At 41.3% G+C, this 21,547-nt stretch overlaps 1 protein-coding gene across 1 annotated transcript in view; it reads right to left on the reverse strand.

Annotated features, from left to right (window-relative positions):
* The window catches only part of TBXAS1 (thromboxane A synthase 1), a 221,083-nt gene that overhangs the window by 69,058 nt on the left and 130,478 nt on the right, over positions 1-21,547 (reverse strand). Inside the window, exons 7-9 of the mRNA XM_026038508.1 lie at positions 16,792-16,880; positions 14,339-14,487; positions 12,489-12,619 (exon numbers count right to left, since the gene is read on the reverse strand). Of these exons, the coding sequence (XP_025894293.1) occupies positions 12,489-12,619; positions 14,339-14,487; positions 16,792-16,880 (369 nt within the window). The remainder of the gene's footprint in view (positions 1-12,488; positions 12,620-14,338; positions 14,488-16,791; positions 16,881-21,547) is intronic.

The following is a 21,547-nucleotide window of genomic DNA, read 5'->3' on the forward strand; positions in this document are numbered from 1 at the left end:
GCAGCTTGCTCTTCCCTGTTTATTTCCCACAGATTATATTCATATTAGCTTAAATTTAATACCCCATTAATATCTAGCGGTCACCTAGAAATGCAGAGGAATCTAACKATTGCTTCTTTATTCTTTGCTCTTCCTGCTCCCATACTCTCCTAAAAATGTTTGCAAAGCCCCACTACCCAACCAGGGAGCCATCAAGATGTTGGGGGCCCATTCTGGGAGGTCACCTCTCTTGTCTCTTCCCATGGCTGAAAAGCCTCTCTTTTTGCACCGTTACACACATACTGCACATATTCTGGGGAAAGGAGTACCCCGCTGGTTTTGCGAGGGCCCTAAGTAAGTCTGAGCAACTAAAAAATCCTCCTTTTTTTAATTAACCAAGTATATTTGTGTCATGAAATGTACAGTCCTAGCAGTGTTATTAATGTTCTTCATTAATAACAGGAAAACAGCGCTCGTCATTAGTGTTACCTCTCCGAGAGCTGCTCTCAGCCRCCAGTGCACAGTGCTGCTGCTGGCGCAGCCGCTCACGAGCGCGCCCGGGCTCTCCGGTGAGATTTATTCTCACACTCCGGCTACATCCAATGGGATTTTTCCCCCGGTACATAAACCACCTCTCGATGTGAATCTCCACTTCCATGCAGGAAGGAGCCCTGGTTTCAAAGGCAGGGGGTGGCAGCAGCTTTGTGAAGGAGAAGATGTTTGCCACCTCCGCAGTGACCAGTGACACTGTGCTCCGCGCCGCTGCTTAAGGAACGCTCTGCTCAGTTATGAGGTTTATCCAATAGATGGCTCCTTGGTAGCAGGGAGCTTTTCCTCCTCGTTGCTCCTTTYGAGAGTTTCGGGATGAGTTTCTAATATTTACACATCCATTACCTTGCAAACATAGGCATTTTGCGCACACTGATAAACACGCAGAAGCAGTGCACGTGCAAGAATGAAAGAACAAAAGGAAAAAAATCAGAAGACATTTTATATTTTTATGTCATGTTGTCCTCCGCTAGTACAGAAYTGTGCTGTGGTACTGAATCCTTTCCAAAGTCCTATTCTAAAAAATACAACTGCAGAAATAAAAGAGCCTGAACAGCTGTCTTCATCCCCCCAGATGTGAGGGCATCTCCCACTTCTCAGACATCCCTGGCTGAGCAAAATCTTTTTTTAAACAAGGAATTAAAAAATCCTACATGTAATTATTGATATCAAGATCTATGTAACTGGTAAAATGTAGCACTGTGCAAGTTAATCTTGTTATCAACAACTATGCCATTTCTGAGATGCGGAAAAGTGAGTAGGCTTTTTTTGTCCTCCAGAAAAACATAATAGGAATAACAATAACAATAATAGGAAATTAAGAAATGTGAATTACATTCAGACAAATGCAGCTTATCTCATCAGTGCAATTGTGATTTCTCCTAATCAGAGGAGTGGTTCTCGGTCTGGAGACCCACCTTTCATCTCCCTAAGGTCTTGTCAAACACCTGTGAGTTACTCGCATGACCCTCAGCCCAGACCACACGAGTGAAAACAGTATATTCACAATCTAATAACTCTCTTTGAGTGGCCATGACTGTTTAAATCCCTCCTGCTTAGCACTTCAGCAGGGTGCTGGAAGAGCCAGTACAGCTATAACCTACTATACCCGCTTGGAGCATCAAAAATAAGAACAGTTCCAATGGTAACATTGCTCCTTGAAATATTAAGYTGCTTTGAAAAGACAGAAAAATGTACCTGTCTACTATAAATGTATATCATATATGTAATATGCAATATAACAAAATATGTAATATGTAAATAGGTATTTCACAGATCCCCCCCAAATTAGCACAAAGAGCCAGAGGAATAATCAAATGCAGAAGAAAAGCTAAATGCTTTRGCCCTGTTCTAAGCTCCTCAAACTCACAGTTTGCATTTCAGGGCTGCAAAAGGACTTACCAAATTCCTCAATACACCTTACATCAGCTTTTTTTGGTTAACTAAAAAGAGAATACTTGAACCGACACACACTTTGCTCACCCAGAGCAAGCTCACCAGCATGCCTGATCATGGGCTGGGACTTCCTTTTGCTCCCAAGCATACACCCCAAAGAGTCCTCCAGCACCAGACCCCAAAGAGTCCTCCAGCACCAGACCCAAAGCCAAGCTGCAGACTCTCACCCTCTTCCCCCTGCGAAAGGGCCAAGATGCACACACGCTAAAAATCAGTGTTTGCAACTGAAATACTGACAACAGTTTTCACCGTGGAGCCGTTTAAAACAGGCAGCAGTGATATTCATTAAGCTGTTAATAATGGATTGTGGCACAAAGCAATTTATCAAGTTTCCATTGTAATTAAAATCACGGAATATTTAGGCACTTGCAATGCACCTAGCTCTCCCCGCTTCTGAAGCTTTACATTCTAATGTGAATTATGGCTCCCTCTCCCCAGAGACCTGCTAAAAAGCCCGTTTTAATTGGTATGTTTTTAATTGAGAGTACATTATTAAAAAGTGTATATTTCAGCAGAAGCGAGACAGGAGGCACTCAGCTCCGCTCTAGTCTCCGTCTCTAGATGTTAGATACCTCTCGGTTATCCTAGAGGGAGGAGGAAAGGTTGAAGGGTGGTTACTTTGAGGAAAGCAGAGGCCAGCACAGGTTTGCCGCGGCCCTGTGCAGTCACAGGGTATGAAGAYGGGAAAAGGGGGCTGTTGCAGATCTCGAATTGCTTGGCAGTTTGGGGGAGGAAGAGCAATGTCATGGCCATTGAGGCAGATCTCGAGGGCATCACAGGCAGAGCAGCAGTACATCCTGCCTCGYAGCAGCCACCTGGCCTTGAGGGCGCTTGTGTGAAAGCCTCTCCTTACGGCTTCCAGGGACAGGGAATCTGTCATATCCCATAACAAGCAACACTAATATCAAATTATCCTCACAATCCAGGCATTAGCATGCAGAGGCAGGGCCTTCCAAGGGCCGGCAGCCCTGCTTGCTCCCAGGGGAAGGAGAGGAGGCCCTCGAGGCAGTCAGGACATGGTGGCAAGATCAGTCACCTCCACTCACGCAGATGATCACAGTAACTTGCCATCAGAATCCAAAGGAAAGCAACTCCATACCCTCGGCATCAAAACACTGACTACATATATGGTTTTCTTGTTGGCAGGACGGGCTGTCTCTCATGGTAGAAGTATGGATCTGATAAGGTAACTACACAGAAAAGGGTGAAACGTCAAAGGAGCGTAAGTAGATACCAGCAGTTGRAATAGATCAAGGTAAAAAAGATCTCCAGAGAACAAAATATTCCAACAAATGACCGGGATGGTTGAACTAGAATGAAATGTCATGCAACAGCTTTTTTTTCATAACTGCTTCAGAAAAGGTCACGCTGTATTGCAAAAAGAAGGCAGAATACATGTCTGAGAGAGTTTACTWGAAGTAAATAGAGACACAGAGACATTAACAGACAAGTTTGAAAATCAACCCAGGAAGATGATAGGTGCTGCAGCTCCCCTCATGGTTCTGGGGCCAAGCTGGGGACAAAGGAAGGTCCTTTGAAGAGGAAGGTACTAACAATAGATAAAAGAATAAAATATGAAATATGAAAGACAAAACTGCAAAACAGTAAAATGAACAGAGAAAGGGAAAGCTCTGTTACTGCAGCTAGGTCAGTACATCTTTTTTTTTTTAATTAAGAATTTATATGCTGCTCTGTCTTGCTACTTATATCAGACAGGAAGTCTGATATAAGCACCAAAGTCTGATATAAGTCTGATATAGCACCAAACATGCTATTGCTCTGAAGAGCAACGTAAAACACATTCACTATCACATACTCCAAACTACCTGTTCCTAATCAATAGATTCCTGAGACTTAGATCATGAGCAAACTACAGAAAAAAAAAAAAGAAAAAAAAAGTTATGTAAATTAAGATTAGAGGCTACATCCCATGATTAGAGGCCAAATCCCACTTTAGCACCAAAGATCACCACCCTCCTATGCAGGCAACTAATCTTAACAAAAGGTGATTTCACTTTATGATGATATTTTGTGTCTTTGCTGCTTGAAAAACACACAGTCTGGAAGACCAGATCACAGACTAAGCAGAAAGAAGGGATATTCTTCAATGATGTAAAGTAGGATATTCTGAAAAACTTGGGAGGAACAAAATCCTGGGGGTAATATAGAGGAAAGATGAGGACCTCTGAGGAAGAGAAGTCAGAAGAGAAAAGGGAGCTGAAAGAAATGGGATGTTCCTTTCAGCCAAAGGGATGAGTACTGGTACTGTAACATGAAGAAAAGCAGAAGACAGACAATGGGAAAAGATAGGTTGAAGAAGATTTCCTTTATGCTGAATGAACCACAAAGGGAAATGCTGCTTCCAAGCTGTAGGAAAATGCCTTTGTAAGAATGTTGTAGCACTGCTTGGGCTGGATATTGYGCACAGGTGACATGCAACAGAAGGACCAGATTACTTACTCACTTGGCATGCATCAACAGACATATGACTACTTCAGATTCTGCCCCAAGTGCTAGAAATAAAAGTCAGCTGGAGATGCTTTATTCCCTTCCCAGAAAAGATGTACCTTTTTCTCAGCCATGGACATAGTGAAGTCACGTCAGGTACGTTTAGCTTTTGTAACTCAATACCCAGGAACACTTCCCCAAACACGTACAACGAACCAACAGGTTGCGACAGCCTTGATCCAATTATTTTCTCTGATTGCAATATCAGGAGAGACACTTACTAATCAAGGAACAAACTTTATGTCTAAGGTCATGGAATAGCAGCACTGAGAAGTAGGTATAAAAAGTATAAAACCCTCTGCCTCATCCTCCTCAAACAGATGGCCTTTCAGAAAGATTTAATCAGACATTGAAATGCATGCTGCGAATACTCATTACTAGCACAGGATCAGGCTGGGACAAGTGGCCAGCACTGACGTTATTGCCTACAGGGAATTACCACAGGCATAAACAGGATTTTCAACATTTGAACTTCCCTGTGGATAACAAGTACAGAGTCCTTTYGTGCAGGGACTCTGGGAGGCCTGACAGGGTGAAGCAAACATTTAARAGGGGGGAGCCAAGGTTAGCATGAAGATGAGAGGCAAGAAACACAGGACTTTACAAGGAAAAAACACCATCTTTAAGGCTTCTCCTTCCTCCCAGTTTTGCCTGCACTGGTCAAGCCACCACAAAGCGACACAGACCAACAGTTGCTGGATTTCACCTTCAAGCACAATGAGCTCTTGGTCTTTTCATTTTTATAGACACACAAAAAAGAAACCAAACCAAACAAACAAAAAAAMCCAACAAAACAGAGYTGTGACCACGGCATACCCTCCAATATTAAGACTAGGAAAAAGACAATACCAGTACAACCACAGCAACCAATATTTACAAGAAGATGTAGGCAGACTTGGCCAAAAGAAAAGGAGGACTTTTGCTTTCTCCCACAGGAAAACTTCCTTGGAAAAAAGATTATTCTATCATTTAAATCTTTTCTCCTACATTATTTTTTTTCAGATAAATTTTATTGAAAATGCTAATAAACTCCTAAAGTTTTCACCTTTCAACTTGTATTTTTGATAAACAATATTTTTAAGTAACCAATTCTACTGCATCAATACAATTACAATCAGTCACTAAAGCCCTTGGTATTACCAACACATGGGCATGTGGATTTATTTATTTTACTCTGAGTGAAAAATCCTTTTTTCAACACCAAAAGCTTTCTCAATTAAAAGATGTTTTTCTCACACTGGAGAAGTCAGATGTCCATATGCATTTCCAGCACTGTCTGGTGAGAACAGGAGGAAGATCCTTGCAAAACCTATTGACAGAAGTCCTTCCTCTGCACAAGCCTGGAGGATCACCCAATGACTTCCTGTAGTATGGTGTGCATCTGAGCTCCTCTCCTTCCTTTAAAAGGAGTGAAGATACCATTTTTTTAAAAGCCCCCTGGAATAGCTCCAGCTTCACTGAGTGCCATCCACCTCTTACAAAGTGAGCTTAACTTCTTCTGCAGGGATATTCATGTTTTTGCAGTACTTCATGCAAGATCATTCCCAGCAACTGGATAASCTAAACTTTCAACAACCTGGGCAGTATGGACACCCTGGGCTTTCACATTTACTTCAGACCCTTGGCCCAAGTCTATGTTTTTTTGCAATCTGACGCATGTGAGCAGTGCTTCAAGAAGTCAGTGAGATTGCTCAGGTGAAATGATGTCAGTCCCAAGCCCAGACAGGTGGCTGGAGTACATGTGAGATATCAAATAGAAACATTACTCCTATTGTACCTTGAAGAAGAGCTGAAGATACACAGCAGTAACTGGGAAAGAGCAAAAGGAAGTKTGGTGAGATGGCGACAGTGGACAAAGCCTCCCAGATGTCAGATTTTTTTGCTATGGTTCTGCCTAAAAGACTACCTGGACTGGGGCAGACAATATATACATTATATCCCCTGTCTGTCCCTTGCCCAGGGTCTGTTAAACACTATGATCAAAAGCAGACAAGGCAGCAGAAATGGGACAACGGGTGCAAACGGGGAGCAATAGCAAGCAGACCCGTGCWCGTTGGCTGGCAGCAAGTGACCCAGCGGAGATTTGCTGTCTTCTTGCAATGGTAACGCTCCTGAAGCGCTGAAGTGACAGGTGGGCTGGGCTGGGGACGCAAAACTCTTCCTGCTTCCCTGCCAGCACACCTTGGGGAGGCGAGAAAGTCAATCCTTACTTATTCCAGTCTCCATCTCTCCTGAGAAGAGTGACCACAGGACTGCATTTCACGATGAAGACACCTCTGCCGACTCCGTGAACCAAAGAATCACATTTCCTTGCCCAGTAACTAAACTCTGGAAGGATAACAGAAGGCTCACCAAGAAATTTCAACTAGTGACCCAAAAGTGATAGGGATTTCAAGCTCGTCTGTCTCTGAGGTTTTAAGGGTTTGCAGTTTAGAAGTCCACTTGGAAAATCTGGGGCAAGCTATAACATTTAGCATATTTTTTGCTCTCATCATCTCCCAAATAGAGATTTTTTTCTTACAGTCAGAGAAGAAAGGAACAGATTTCTACAAGCAAGTAGTAAGGGATGGATTTTCAAAAGGAATCTGAATAAATAAAACTCCTTTTAACACTGTGCCACTTCCTATCCTCTTACAATCATTAAATGTGTAAAAAATTTTCAACACTTTTTTTCAGAGAAACAATACAATTGCACAGGTTTGAGATTTAGGTTTCAACCCCAGATCTAGCACAAATGCTCCCTATATGTTTAAGGCACACATTTACCCCTTTATCTCTCTTGTGAGGCCACTTCTTGTTTCTTCATCACAAAGACAGTGGATAATGACACGAGCAGTTCATGAGAACAACCCAGTGGAACTGAATAACCATGTCCCTCCTACAGGCTAAGAAAAACAAAAGGATCAGGATGATCCTTTGTTTTACTGACTTTATTAATCAATAAAAATGGATTATTTAATGCTGCCATACAGTGTCTATCCTTAAATGGRCACCATCTTCTTTCAAATATAAACAAGTTGTGCTTAGATTTCTACAAAGGCAAGAAAACTGCACAGTATTAGAAGGTGTCTAATCCTCCCATCTGCTGTTTCCTTAGAAAAATATTTACTTTTCAACATCTGTACTGCATTTTCCACAGTTCAAAAACACACACAGCTCCTGGAATGTACACAGAATTTAGCAGATTTCTAAGTAAGTTTTCTTAGTAATTGTATAGTTTTCCCCTGACAAGGACAGGATCAGACTTTTTCAGAAGGATTACCTCTGCTCAACTCATTTCAAGCTGCTCTTGAATAAAATAGTTCATTAGTTCATGGAAAGAAAAAACTCCAGGGAACTGGTAGGGTCGGAAGCAAAAAGAACAGAGTGCCACAGTAATTAGGTTTTTAGATTGTCCCTTATCCTCCTGAATGCAGGTACACACACGCATGTCCCTCTTCCTCTTAGGTAAACCAATTAGGGGAGCTCATTGCACGTTACTCCCTGGGACTCACTGGTCCCAAGATTGAGGCTGTAACCATGCTACCATTTCCCAGAAAGATATTAAAAAAATACCACTTCTTTATAGCATGTTACCATTCCTATCTGGCAGTGAAAGGGCAGTTATCTCTACTTTGCAAGCATTTAAATAATTTCAGATTTCCTCAAAACTGCTTCCTGCCCTCATTCTTTTTTTTTTTTTTTTGCTATGTCCATAGTTGACGATGGAAAATTCATGGATCTCTATCCACCAGGAATTCCTTGTGCCTGCCTGGGCTTGTGGGCAGCATGGAGAAGCAGGGCCAATGGTTACCTACTGCTGCCCAGCAAAGGGATCTGTCAGGAGCAAGGATAAGGCCAGAAGTGGGGAAAAATGGATAGCTGTGCCATCACCAGCACCACTAAAGAGCCTCCTTCATGTTAATGGCAGGGCAGCCTCCTCCCTCTTCCACTACTCTGCCTTCTGCTTCCTCTGGAGCTGCCACAGAAGCATCCAGGTAGTCTAAATCTCCTCCTAAGTCATTAGCCCCATTGACACAATCACCAACTGAGGYGCTAGCGAATATAGCTTTCTTGGTACTTCTTTGGGATTTGTGACCCCCTTGTGTCAAATTGGCTTGGGACCACCAAGAAACTGCTGATCGTCACCAAGAACATCACCAGGTCACTGCCTCCTCGGCTCAGATCAATGACCTTGAATTATGCATTCACAGCAGGCAGTGCAACTGGAAAAATCAAGAGATGCCAGAAGAACCCGTTGCCTCTGCAAACTCTCCAATTCTCATTTTGAAAGAGCACATATTGAAAACCATGAATCTTTCTGACATATCTCTCATGACTTTCAAATATTAGTTACGCTTGTGCAATATCCTTAAAATGTTACATCCTAATTGTTTTTATTACTACACATTAAGAATGAGATTTTGGCCTCTCTTACGTGAAGGGGACTCCATTTTACCTGAAATAATTTTACAAAGGAGTCTCAACTTTGAGCAACATGAAAGACTTTTTCATTTAGAGTCCATGCATTTGAAACTGACGGGTAAGCATCCGAATACCCAAGAACTATAACTTGGCAGAAAAACTGTTACAAGAATAATGATTTGCATATCAGATTATTAAATGAAAATCTATTACATTATCATGTACCAAAATAAACACTATACCCTGTTTTGGGAATGTTTTGCCTTAAGGGGAAAATTTAAGTCTGTGCAGATAATCAGGATAAGGCATTTGAACACCTAAATCCTACTAAAGTCTTCAGAGTAGGGGCTAAGTGGTGCATTAAATTTGTGCTCTTTCTTCTGAGCAGGGGAGACTTTACTTTTTCTGTAAATACCGAGAAAAGCATTTTACAATAATTCGAATCCATGATTAAATGTAACATATTAAAATTTCTAAAGTACAAGCACTAAATGTTTTTGCACATAAGCCAAATGAGTAGACTATCCAGGATTGAAATCATCTGATTGACCACAGAAAGCTAATACATAATTAAAATGACATCTGCAGCACTAACCGCCGGGATGAGAGAAAGTGACATCACGGATCTCATATAAGCTGCAAGCATATTATTAGATCTAAACCTGGCTGTAAAATTACTATCTGCCCGTGGGATTATCTTTAGGCATTCAGAAGCATTGTTTCATTTACTGATAGAACAGGGATGATAACAGGCTGACTTTGCTTGTCAGGTTCCTTTTTTTTTTTTTTTTGGCCTTTCTTTATTCTTTGTGCACATTAGTTGTAGATGAGAAGAAGATGAGCTCCAGCTGAATCACTTTCATGGGGATTTTCAATGTTTTTCAGTTTGCTCAAATGTTTTTTTTCTTTGTTTTTCCCAGAAAATAAATAATTGCGATTAACACCAGCAAAGAGTAAAAGATGCAGGTAATGCAACATCTAGGAACCTGGCAATCTAAGGGGTACCTGGAGGCCTCAGGCAGAACAGGGAGGCCAAAGCACCTGGTTTATGGCTCCCATTACTAGCACAAAGATTCAGTAACTATTGGTTATATCTTGGCCTCACTAGAATGTGCCAAACTTCCCACTGATTTCAGTGGATACATTTCATCACAGCAGATCCAGGGCACAGGACATCATTTTCCTTCAGTTGCAAGGCTATGCAGGACACCCAATCCCTATGAATACCATTCTGCATTAAATTAGACAGATGTTGCATTTTGATCCACTTCATTTTGTTCCATTTCACATACAGGTTTCTTCATTTCTGGCAAATCGGTAAATTGCCTATGCTTGTAATAAAATTTGCTTGCCATTGCCATAACATAGTCAAAATTCTGAGTGTGGCTAATGAGACAAGCAGTGAGGAGGAAAAAAGGGCAGCTCAGCACTTTCCAATCACTTTTGAAACTCCCGCTAATGATCCTGAACCACAAAGGGACATAATACAGCCTTCAAAATCTGGTCCTAAGTGTCTAACTCCTTGTATTTGAACTAGTTCCCATATGACAATTTTGTGACCTAGGAAAAAGTCCAGGAGCAGATGGGACCCCAGCCAGCCACGACCTGTGCTTACAGAGGTAGGCATTGCATCCTTGTACTCTTCCTCACACTGCCCTGACCTTGGGGAGCAGCCCCTGCTCCGTGTTACCTGTTCGAGCAGCTCCCAAAATCGCACCCACAGAAGTCGATATCTCTGCTCCATCATCTCCTGAAAGCTGGAGCCGGACAGTCCTGCATATAGCCCCCATCAGCACAATTTCTTTATGTTTTCCCTAGCCATATGTCCTTTGTGTTAGACTGCAGTTGGCAGGAGTGCCCRTCTGGTATAGTAAAGGATTTAGGCCATGACCAACACCCTACTGCTACTGTCATACAAAACACATTGTACAACTACCAYGAATGGACATTAGATTGTTTTACTGATGCTGTTGTTCTTTTAAAATTAACACACGGAGCAAGTATACTTTCAGTGAGTACCTATTCATCCTAAATCTTGAAATGAACCTCTCCATATATAAAATCACATCAGGATGCACTTAGAAGTTCACAATGGAGCTGTGCACTAGAAATGAGATGTCCGTAAGCAAATAAGACACACTGCCTCTGTTAGCAAATATTTTTTACATACTCCACTTGGGCCAGGAATCCTGTTTCTGATTCATGAATTGCACATGGCCTATCAGTGGGGCTTATAAATGTCTGGATGTAAAGAAGGCAGAAAAAGRCCTAAAAATTTGCAGTAAAGACACACAAAGATGGGTTGGAAGAAAGACAGAAAGTGTGGAGAGACAAAGTACAACAAACACAGAAGTGAGATTGAACTACAGAGAGAGTGTCAAAGAGAAAGGGTAAAACATGCAAAAAAAAGAACAGTATCTTTAAAAAAATCATTTTGTTTTTTGAATGTGCCATAGACGTAACTTAGAGTAAACTAAAATCGGTTTTCTTCCTAAAAGGTGAAAGCTGTGGGGCTAAGCTGTGAGAAAAGTTGTTGGGAGGATCCATTCTCACCTCTGCTGTCACACCATTGGAATAGCTGTTCATTTYGCAGTGGTAAGGGAACAGCTCCTGTATTTCAATATTAGCAGCTGCTTAATGTGCATGTTATGGCATATTTCATATCAAATTGTCCGCAAAACAGCTCTCAGGTACCTTTAAAATGCAATTTGAGTTTGTATTCTTTGTTTCTGGCTACACATCCTTAATTAAGTGGCAAGCTTACTTTTAGGACTAGTATGTACATTCTGCAGGAGAAAAAAAAGTCCAAAAGTGAAGTAGTCCTGAAGAGCTTTTTATATCACAAGAGTGACATGCACACCTATGTTCCAAATACTTCATGTGCCAAAAATAGGGCAACTTCATAAAAATGCCAGTATCCTCAGGTATTTCATAGAACAGCAACAACTAAAACAAAATAACAGATTAGGACTTATACTAGGACAGTCCTATATCCAAGAGAAGGAGAAGTAAATGGGTTCCTGATTTGCTATTAACATGCACGTGTTATATTGCACACTTTAGGTGGAGTTCACTTCTTTTATCATTAGCCATCTCAATACTATGTGGCTGTTTTTAACCAGAGATTCAGGTTCTCTCTTTCCATTTCCAAAGGGAGTACTAATTGTCATAGGACAACATAAAACCTAAGAGCTCATAATTAATGACTAGGACAAATCATTCTATGGGGGCTTCCCTCTCTCTTGCCATTAAAGAAAACTTATGTAGAAAATGCACTTTAAGATGAGAAAAAAAAAATCTGCAAGATGAATTTTTCCTTCTGGGTCTAGAAACTGGGTTGGAAAGTTATGAAATGTGACATTTATGCATCTTTATTTGAAGAGAAGTACAAAGAGAAGAAGTCTTTCTTGTAATATGTTAACAGTTCCGCATCAATGCCAAGCATGGTTGATAGAGGTGAAAATGAATAAAATCTAAATTGCTTTGGATGTTTAGACAGACTGACTTTGCTTTTTCAACTGAAGCTCATGCCACTTCCAGTCTTTCCTCARAACAGTTGCATATCCTTATATTTATCACAGAAATGGTCTTACCTCAGCTGCATCTTGCTGGTCTCGGAAGACAATTGCATTCTTTATGATTTGTATAAAAAATCCATTCAGTTCCTTTTGTTTCTTGTTTGGCAGAATGCGGAGCAATGGAATCATTATGAATGGGAAAGAAACTATAAGAGATTTTAAAGAAGAAAACATTGAAGTAGAGTGTAAAAGCATATAATATCCCCTCCTTTTATTAATAAAATAATATTTATCTAGGGGGATGCACTATTGTTATTAAACCTAATTTTCCCTCTTTCTCTCCCTATTTCTCCCTACCATACAGGCTGGCAAAGGATTTTGTTTTAGAAAATCCATTTTGGCTGGGATTTYTCTGTAGGACAGATGCTTTGCAAGCATTGCCCTGATATGCAACCCTTCCAAAATGGTACAGAATTGCAGATTACTACTTGATGCCACAACAAATAAGCTACCACAATAAATGGAACAATTTTTTCCCTCTCTGCCTCTGTATGATTACATACAGAGGGGAGAGAAATCTTGACCCAGCCTAGCATGTTATGGCATTGATCCATGAGACTGGTAATGGTCATTTGATTCCTGTTTACAGCTCTTCAATATCAGGATACTGATTTGCTATTTTATTTTGCTTCTCTAACCAGGCCAAAGAAAAGACTCTTGAGGTGGGATATTACCTAAGGGTTGGTTACCAATTCATTGCATTTAAAGTCAGGAAATAAAAACCTGATTGAAGTCTTGCATCTTAATCACTCATAAGTAACTCATAACCAGTTTAAAAATTCAGYCACCAGAAGACCCTTGTACTGCCAACAAGGCAACTTAGTATTGAAAACCAGGCTACTTAATGTACCAGCAGAATGGGATCAAGCACTCTCAGACAAACCAAACCTGAACTCTCCACAATTTCTTTTAGGGAAGGACTTATCTACTCAGATGAAAAGGAAATTTCAGAAGTTAGTGACGAATCTCACTTTGCAATCAGGTTAGACATTAACCCCAGGACATTTCGGATACACTGCTCCAGAAGGATGCAGTCTGTGTGCTGCTAGCACAGGTGCAATCTGCAGCACCAGCAGGATCAGATGGGCACGGGCACTTTGCCACTTCACCACCTGTGAGCCGGTCTAGAAAACAACATGTTAAAAGTACCTTAACTCTGCTTATGCTGCAGTTTCCCCAGCCACGCTTCCTAATTGCCCTCACCAGCACAGAGCTTTAGAAGTGACTGGAGTGGGATACGTGACCCAGAACTAAGTGTCTGTGTATCCCATTCTTGCATCCCCTGTCTCTCCACCTGAAAATAAATGCATTCTCTTACTGACAGCCTGTGCTGGCACTTACCATCTTTATCCTTCAAAGCATCAGCCAGGCAACTGCTGCTGCTACTTAAGTAAGAATTTGGAGGGCTTATGCTATCTGCTTATGCTCCTCTGCCTCTCTTTATTAGTTCTCTCCTGTCTGTGGGTGGGATTTCTATCCCTACCAAGTAAGCCAGGGGCACAGAAACTTTGCACTCAGGCTCTCAAGGGTTGTACTCAATTTACAAAACATGGCTAAGATTGCAGTTACTCATTTTTCATARAGAAGTCTAGAGTGCACAGAGACTACAGGTCCCCAAAACCTTCCACTCAGCTCAAGTTGGAGCTTTGCTTCCAGAGGCTCACAGTTTCTGGAAGAAAGATGACAGGAGCTGCAGAGCATGTCATGGAAATCCAGAGGGCATATCTGGCCTGTTGGTTACATTCCAGGTACGTCTGAAATAAAGTCTGCAACGCACTTTCCTGCTTCTGCTTCAGGATGATTTGCAACTTGAGAATGACTTTGAAAGCTACTATAAATAAGTGGCAAAGGCAGACTGTACTTACGGATTAGAATTAGGAGAGGCTTAAACAAAGACATTTCAAAGAATGTTCTGCAGTTCTTAACAAARGGATCATCAGGATTCTTCTGAGAGTCCACTTGAGCACCAAAAGCCACGCTACCGACAACATCCAAGGTAAAGCACTTGTAACACCTGCATTGAGTGAAGAATGATAACTCATCATCTTGCATATCCAGGAATATCTTGCTTCTATGATCCCCATATAACACTGCTAATTTTTGCTTCTCATTTTTTTTTCTTTTAGATTTGAGCTTTGCCAACAAGACCTGTTTACACCATTCTGATAAATGATGGCGCTGAATAATAAAAATCTCTTTTCCTTCTGCAATCAAGATGAATGTATTTTTACAGTTTTAGAATTCTAACTGAAAATTACAAAAATATATGTATATAAAAAAAGATTTTCATTTAGAAATCAAATGCACCAGGTCTGAGATCCATAAACACTTTCTTAGCATGCATCTTAATACACTGATCATTTCGAAGTGCAGAAACCACATCTCCACATCTCCAGTCTAAATTCTCATTGACAGAACCTCTTTACATAAAATTGCCTATTAYGAACAGGCTTAGTGTACTTGTCTCCTTTGTAATGTAAAATCTTGGTCAGAAGCAAGAGGAACTGACACCACTTGTAATTCCTATCTTGCAAAGCAGCAGCAAATGCTTTGGGAAGTACCAATGTTCTGYGGATCACCACTTAGAAAATTCCAAAGTGACGATGACCATCTATCCAGTCACCTCATGCTCTTCCTTTCGGCTACACATTAGCAACTATATTTAGTTTTGAAATAATGAGTTGAGAAKGTGAAATATCTTTGAAATTTGGTTCTGATCTGTGACCAAGACTGCAATTATTGTGTTTCCATGCCTCTTTATGAAAGGATAATACCAAATTCTCTAGTGTTTTAACATAAGCATGACAGAATGACAGGCCTTAGACTCATATATTCTCTGGTTTCATCAAGAAACAACGTTTTTCTGTCATTCTTGATCCACAGTCATTCTGATGACCACCAAAGCAGACCTGTAAAATATGGACAACACTGAAAGAGTAAAATCTTCTTTGGATTTTCAGCTCTTGCATAAAAAAAAAAGTATTATTGGAGACTTACAAGCTAAAAGAGCAAACATTGCAATAAAATGGTAATTTTATAAGCCCTGAATCTCCAAGCTCAAAAAAAAAAAAAAAAGGTGAAAAAAAAAGTTGTTGAGTAGTTGCCAAAATAAGTAACAATTAAAGACAAAGAAGACTAGACATTGTAGTCAGAGTATCTACATCCAAAAAAAAAAAATCTGAGGGTAATTCTGGGAAACTGCAATGAGTATAAAATTTACATACATTAAGCTTGTTGAAATGGCAGCACAACAAAACAACTGGAAGATCAAATTATGAGATGATTGGTGTCATTTATTTAGACTTTCAGAAAATCTTCTCCAGAGACAACATCCTTTTTTTTCCAGAGAAATGGGGAAAAAGGGAAAACTCAGAAGGATTTAAAAGGCCAGTTTTCATCAGATCACTAKCCTCAGGTTTCCTAACATCTCCTCAGGTGTTTAATATAGAGAGATCTTTGTGCACAAACTTGCGTGCATGTGTACATACTGGAAAAGAGATGGTTTAATTGTGGATGAATATCTATTTCTTCAGATGAAACAAAATCATCTGGGTAGTTACAATTCGGGAAAAAAACATGAGGAACTTCAAAGGGTCCTAAGCGACATAGCGATTTGAATATTTAAATTAATATGGATTACAAAGAATACATCTGAACTATTCATGTATCTAACAAGATCCTAAAAGTGCATCTGCTCAGAGAAGGGATTYGACAGTACAGGGTTCAGCTAAGTGAAGACCTCTGCTGTAGGAGCAACAAAAATGRTAACAGGATATTAAATGCATAACAAATGAGAGAAAGGATAGTATGGAAAATATTAAAGTGTCATTTTATAAATCAATGGTGCCTCCTCATCTGGAGCACCAATCTCACTGTTTCACAAAAGGTGAAAGTGCCATTAGAGGTTATGAAGAATGTGGTGAGAATGATTAATTTCTCAAAGAGCCTCATATAAAAAGAGGAAAGGTGATGGACTAGAGGGATTTGATGCTAGATCAGTTCCTGTATTTGTACTGGCAGAATGTGGAGAGAAGACTGGAGATGGACTGATGCCACTTTCCTTTCTACTTCCAGCTGTTAATACTTCATTRAACAACAACTCAAAATACATACATGCTTTCCCCAAATTATTTTTCGAGTATGCAATGGCTACTCCCAGGAAGAAAAGGCATGTATCAGATATATCCTCCATTAAATTATAATCTGCACTTACAAAAAAAAGAAGTCATTTTATGAAGTATTTGTGTATTTAGAATAACGGCTGCCATTTACTTTTTTAAAGAAAAATTGCTGCTGATTTCTGGTATGTTAAACGTACCTCTGGATATCAAAAGCTTTGCCAGAATCCGCATAGACTTTCAAGTTATTCAGCAGAACATCACAGGCCTGGTTTATTAGTGGCGTCATCTAGAAAAGAACACACATTGTATTGTTAAAACATTTAAAATAAATTCTTCTAGATTGGTTCTATATAGTAGATGGGTCCTGGCTTTCAGGATCCTCCGTAGGTGCAGCCAAGCCCCTTTGTGCAGGCTGGGATGAAAGGTTGGACCTCTCTGCTATAAACAAGCAAGCTCAAGCAGCTTATTTCTCATGTAGCTGCTCACAGCATCTTACACGGATGCCATTTCTCCAGTAGGCTACTGCATCTAGTTGCTGAGCTAACCTTTGGTTCTTGCCTGCTTGTGGCTACCATCACAGAAAGATGCCAAGAGAAGACACTCCCCTCTTTTTGTAATCATTTCCTATTCCAGCAGATGATTTATCAGGATCCACATTTACTGTCCATTACATTTAGRTGATATGCCATCCAGGGTAGGGGTAAAATAGTCTCAAAATACTGTAAAAGTACTAGCACCAGAGACCCATTTTTGACATCCTGCTGCAACTCATTTGGAGGAATTTGAGACATACATCAGGGAAAGCACTATGTGTATAACTACAGCACACCAGGGAACACTGCTCTTTCTGCCTGAGGAAAGGATTGCCTGGAGTGGTAGCTACCATTAGGTGGACAATTGCATGAATTTATTCAGCTGATGGTTCTTCCCAGTCACTGACACATGATGGTTAGGTAAATCAACCCACAACCAGGCTACRCTTGAAAATGAATCCATATCCTCTTCTGTGCTTCCCACAAACCAAGGCCTAGGTGACAATCAAGACCCCATTGAAGACTCTCTCTTCAGCTCTTTCCATTTGACAGGGCATCAGACCACTTGTCTTGATTGCACCTTCTGGTGCAGGGCAGAGGATGGGCTGGCTGTTGCTTTGAATTAGTGTTGCCTAATGGCAACTTCTCGTTGTGGCTCTTTCTCTGGAAAGTGCTGAGAGGTCCACATAACCTACAGCTGGATACCACAGTCTACCTCAACAGTTATGCCAAGCATCACAGGGACACGCAGAAACCTGCCTTTCCTTCCTGAGCGATCTCCTTCAGCAAACGGCCATGCACAAACACAAGAGGGGCCAACAGCCTCATGCTACTGCTCCGACAGTCTCGTTAACAAAACACACTTGCCGCATCCTCCCCGCACACCGGGAGAGCTACACGGGCTGCCCAGCCAAGTCCATTTTGCTTGGCACTCCTCCCCCTGCGAAGCTGGCATAACACTTTGTGCGCGGGCACGCTGCCATCCCAACACATGGGCAAGACGACGCGCAGTCAAAAGGGCACCAGAGGAGCGGCCAACGTGCCGTCCAAAGGCAGGAGCCAGCATCAAGAAGGTGTCCCGTGAGGAGCAATTCCCACACAGGACGGAGCAGGGTGGCCCTACTCCAACTCAGAGCTGCACTGATTTGGGCTTTGCTCTAGGAGTTTCACRAGACAGTTCTGAAGCCAGATTAGTATTCTGGAAAAGTAGCTGGTAGTGTACGGGAGGTGCGCGCCATGGCATGCGGCAGTTTTCTTCCCTTTTTGGCTTTCCAAAGGAGGTCCCCCGCAGAGAGCTTCTTCTCAAATGGCTCAACAAAATTAACACATTTCTGCTCAACAGACTGAACCAGGGAGAAATGCTTTGTAATCTCTGGTCCAGCCCTTTCAATGAACTGAACCAGTCAAGGAGAATAAAATGAAAATCCATATTTTAACAGGTATGATGTTTTCTAAACAGATGGCGATCATTGTGGATCTTCCCTTTATTGCCTCACTTTCTTTTATTCTTCACCAGACCTGAAATCACCCCGGCTAGTTGTTATTGCTTTCCAACAGCTGGCAGAGATGGCAGGGGCATGTACTGGCCAGAGCATCTCACAGCACCTCTGAACTTTTCACATTCCAGCCTTTCAAAATACTGTTGCTGTTCATTTCTAGCAATAAGATATTTTTTTAGCAAACCTAACCAGAAAAAAGAGGAGGGGGGCACATGGATTTCATTTATTGCTAGCATTACAGGGCAGTGCCATATCAATGAGACAATTATTTGCATATGAAAACTACAGGGAATATCTACTTAGGAATCCTGGGCATGAGTTTGGATTTTCTTTTCCTCCCCTGGGTAACAAAAATTACTCCAAGATTGCTAACTAAAAAGACCACAGACTGAAGTATTCTTGACTCCCTTAATGCTTTAAGATCTTTGCTCACTTGTTAAGAAAAATAAAGTAGCATTGGGGGAAGAGAACTATACCAAACTTTGAAAACCAGCACAGCAACAGACACGATCTGCAATGCCTTGGCTGTCACTAACTTTCCATACATTTACCATTTGCCAGACAGAACACACAAGCTGCATAACCTGCCTGAGATGCAGTTCTTGGTGGGTAAACAAATCCCAGCTGCTCTGTGTTCAGATTGGCTGAGAGTAACAGAATGAAGAAAAATCTAAACAATATGGTCCTCGTAAATATTTGATCTGCCAGTTATCTAATAGCAAGAGTAGCCCAGAGTCCAAGTTTCGTTCTTTCTGCCAAAGARGAGCATTTGGGGTTAGGGTTTTCTTGATGCCAGGGGCTTTGCTGCCTAAATCCTGCCAATATGCTATTTGGCACATAACAACAATTAGTTTCYGATTCTGTGTATGCACAGTGCATGGGCATGTTTGCTCTCTTCAGAGGCACCAGAGTCACGTTTCTGTAGTTAGTAGCAGTCCTCAGTATTTACTATTATTTCCTTTATAATTAATGCCCAAACTATAAAGTAGAAATTCATAATTCCTCCCACAAAAGGTCACAKTCAAAGGAGTTCTCAACACACAGCCAATATATTCATGGAGATGTAGCTCGATGCCCTAGCACAGATAAAAAAGGAAGAAAAAAAAGAAAACAATTGAATCGTCGCTTTTCCTAAACTTCCCTTTTCAAATAATCTCTCCCCATYCACTTTGCCAACTGAAGTTGTTCAGCTTCTTCCTCCTCCTTCTCTCCTGTAACCTGCCTACTCCTGAGAGCTGTGATTAGAGATAGGAAGGATCTTATTTAAATGATGCCCATGTCAATGGGAACAAGAAGAAGAGATCCTCTGCAGGCTGGACTGAATGTTAATGTCACCTCTCTTTTATTCCATGGACATATCGTACTGCTCATCCTCTCCCACCTATGGAGACTTTTGAGACTGGAAGAGATCCCTCTTCCCTTACTGGGACAAGGATAGGTAAATATAGGTTAAATTGGATAGGTCTTCAACTCCTGTCTTCCTACATAAGGAAATATTCCCCTTCTTTAGAAAGGTCAGACAAGGAGGAAGTATCCCGCAATGCTTCTCACACCTTGCACATCCCTGGTCTCTCTGCCCCATAGCTTTCCAAGTCCCAGCCAGTACTCCCAGTTACTGCCAATTTCTGTTGCTACCTGTCTGCTTGTCACAGTATATTCTCCAAAATAAAGAGGAAAGAGAAAGGAGAAAATAATAATAATAATAAAGATATGTCCCCAGCACAAGAACCATTTCTGTACCAAATTTCAAGTCATTGATTGAAAGCAGGAAAGCAGCAACAGAGCAAAAGGTTGTTTGTGAGAGGATCTGTTTCCCTGCCCTCACTATTCATAGCTTACCAGAGTGCACAGCTCAGCCCGACGCTGACTCGTGGCTCAAGGACRTGCACATTTCAGACATCTGCTTCTATGTTACTAATTTGCCTTGTCTCAGGGCAGTGTGTTCACTTCGCTAAACAACAAGAGCAATTTCTAGAGAACCTTCCAAAAGAGGAAGACTATGAGCAAGTCAAGGAAACCTGAACAATTGCACCATCAGCTCCTATATCCTGGTTGGACCTGGAATATCTGTGTCAAAGACGACATTAGAGAAGTTTCTTGCACTTTTCTGTGACATTATCACGGGTTCTGCTTTGTGCTTCTCCTATCACAAAAGCAAATGCCTCAACATAAATTCCATTTCACAGTGTTTTTAGAACTTGTGACTACATCACACTGCACTCTCTTCTCTAATTTTTGTGTTCTGCTTTGTTTTAATGGTTGATAATGGAGGTAGGGATTCTGGGCATACTGATAGGAGATGACAAGAGTATTGCAGCACCATCAGAATAAATAAAAATCAATAGGATTTCTGCTGGTGTTGGCTGTAAAAGAGAGCAAAGCTATTTATCAAGCCTGACAAGGGGTCCAGAACTGCAGGATCATCACAGGTACCACATGGAAGAGAAGAAAAGCTAAATAAGAAATAACTAAATAGGGAATCAAGAACAGTACAGCAAGATCACTAATATATTTGCTTGCTTTATTACACAATATCTGTGAATCATGACAGGAACACTGGGTCCTGCATTTTTTATTTAAGAATCCCTAAGTATTTGATTTCATTAATTCCTCATAAATTACACATCGGATTKGATAAAATAGTGCAGGGTGCTGCACCTGGGCAGGAATAACCCCAGGCACCAGTACAGATTAGGGGTCAACCTGCTGGAGAGCAGCTCCATGGAAAGGGACCTGGGAGTTCCAGTGGACACCAWGTTAACCATGAGGCAGCAGTGTGCCCTCGTGGCCAGGAAGGCCAATGGGATCCTGRCTGCATCAGGAGGAGTGTTGCCAGCAGGGCGAGAGAGGGRATCCTGCCCCTCTGCTCAGCTCTGGTGAGGCCGCACCTGGAGTAYTGKGKGCAGTTCTGGGCTCCCCAG

The sequence above is a fragment of the Nothoprocta perdicaria genome, unplaced genomic scaffold (genome assembly GCF_003342845.1).
Source record: "Nothoprocta perdicaria isolate Ctin4 unplaced genomic scaffold, notPer1 scaffold_210, whole genome shotgun sequence".
Taxonomy (NCBI): domain Eukaryota; kingdom Metazoa; phylum Chordata; class Aves; order Tinamiformes; family Tinamidae; genus Nothoprocta; species Nothoprocta perdicaria.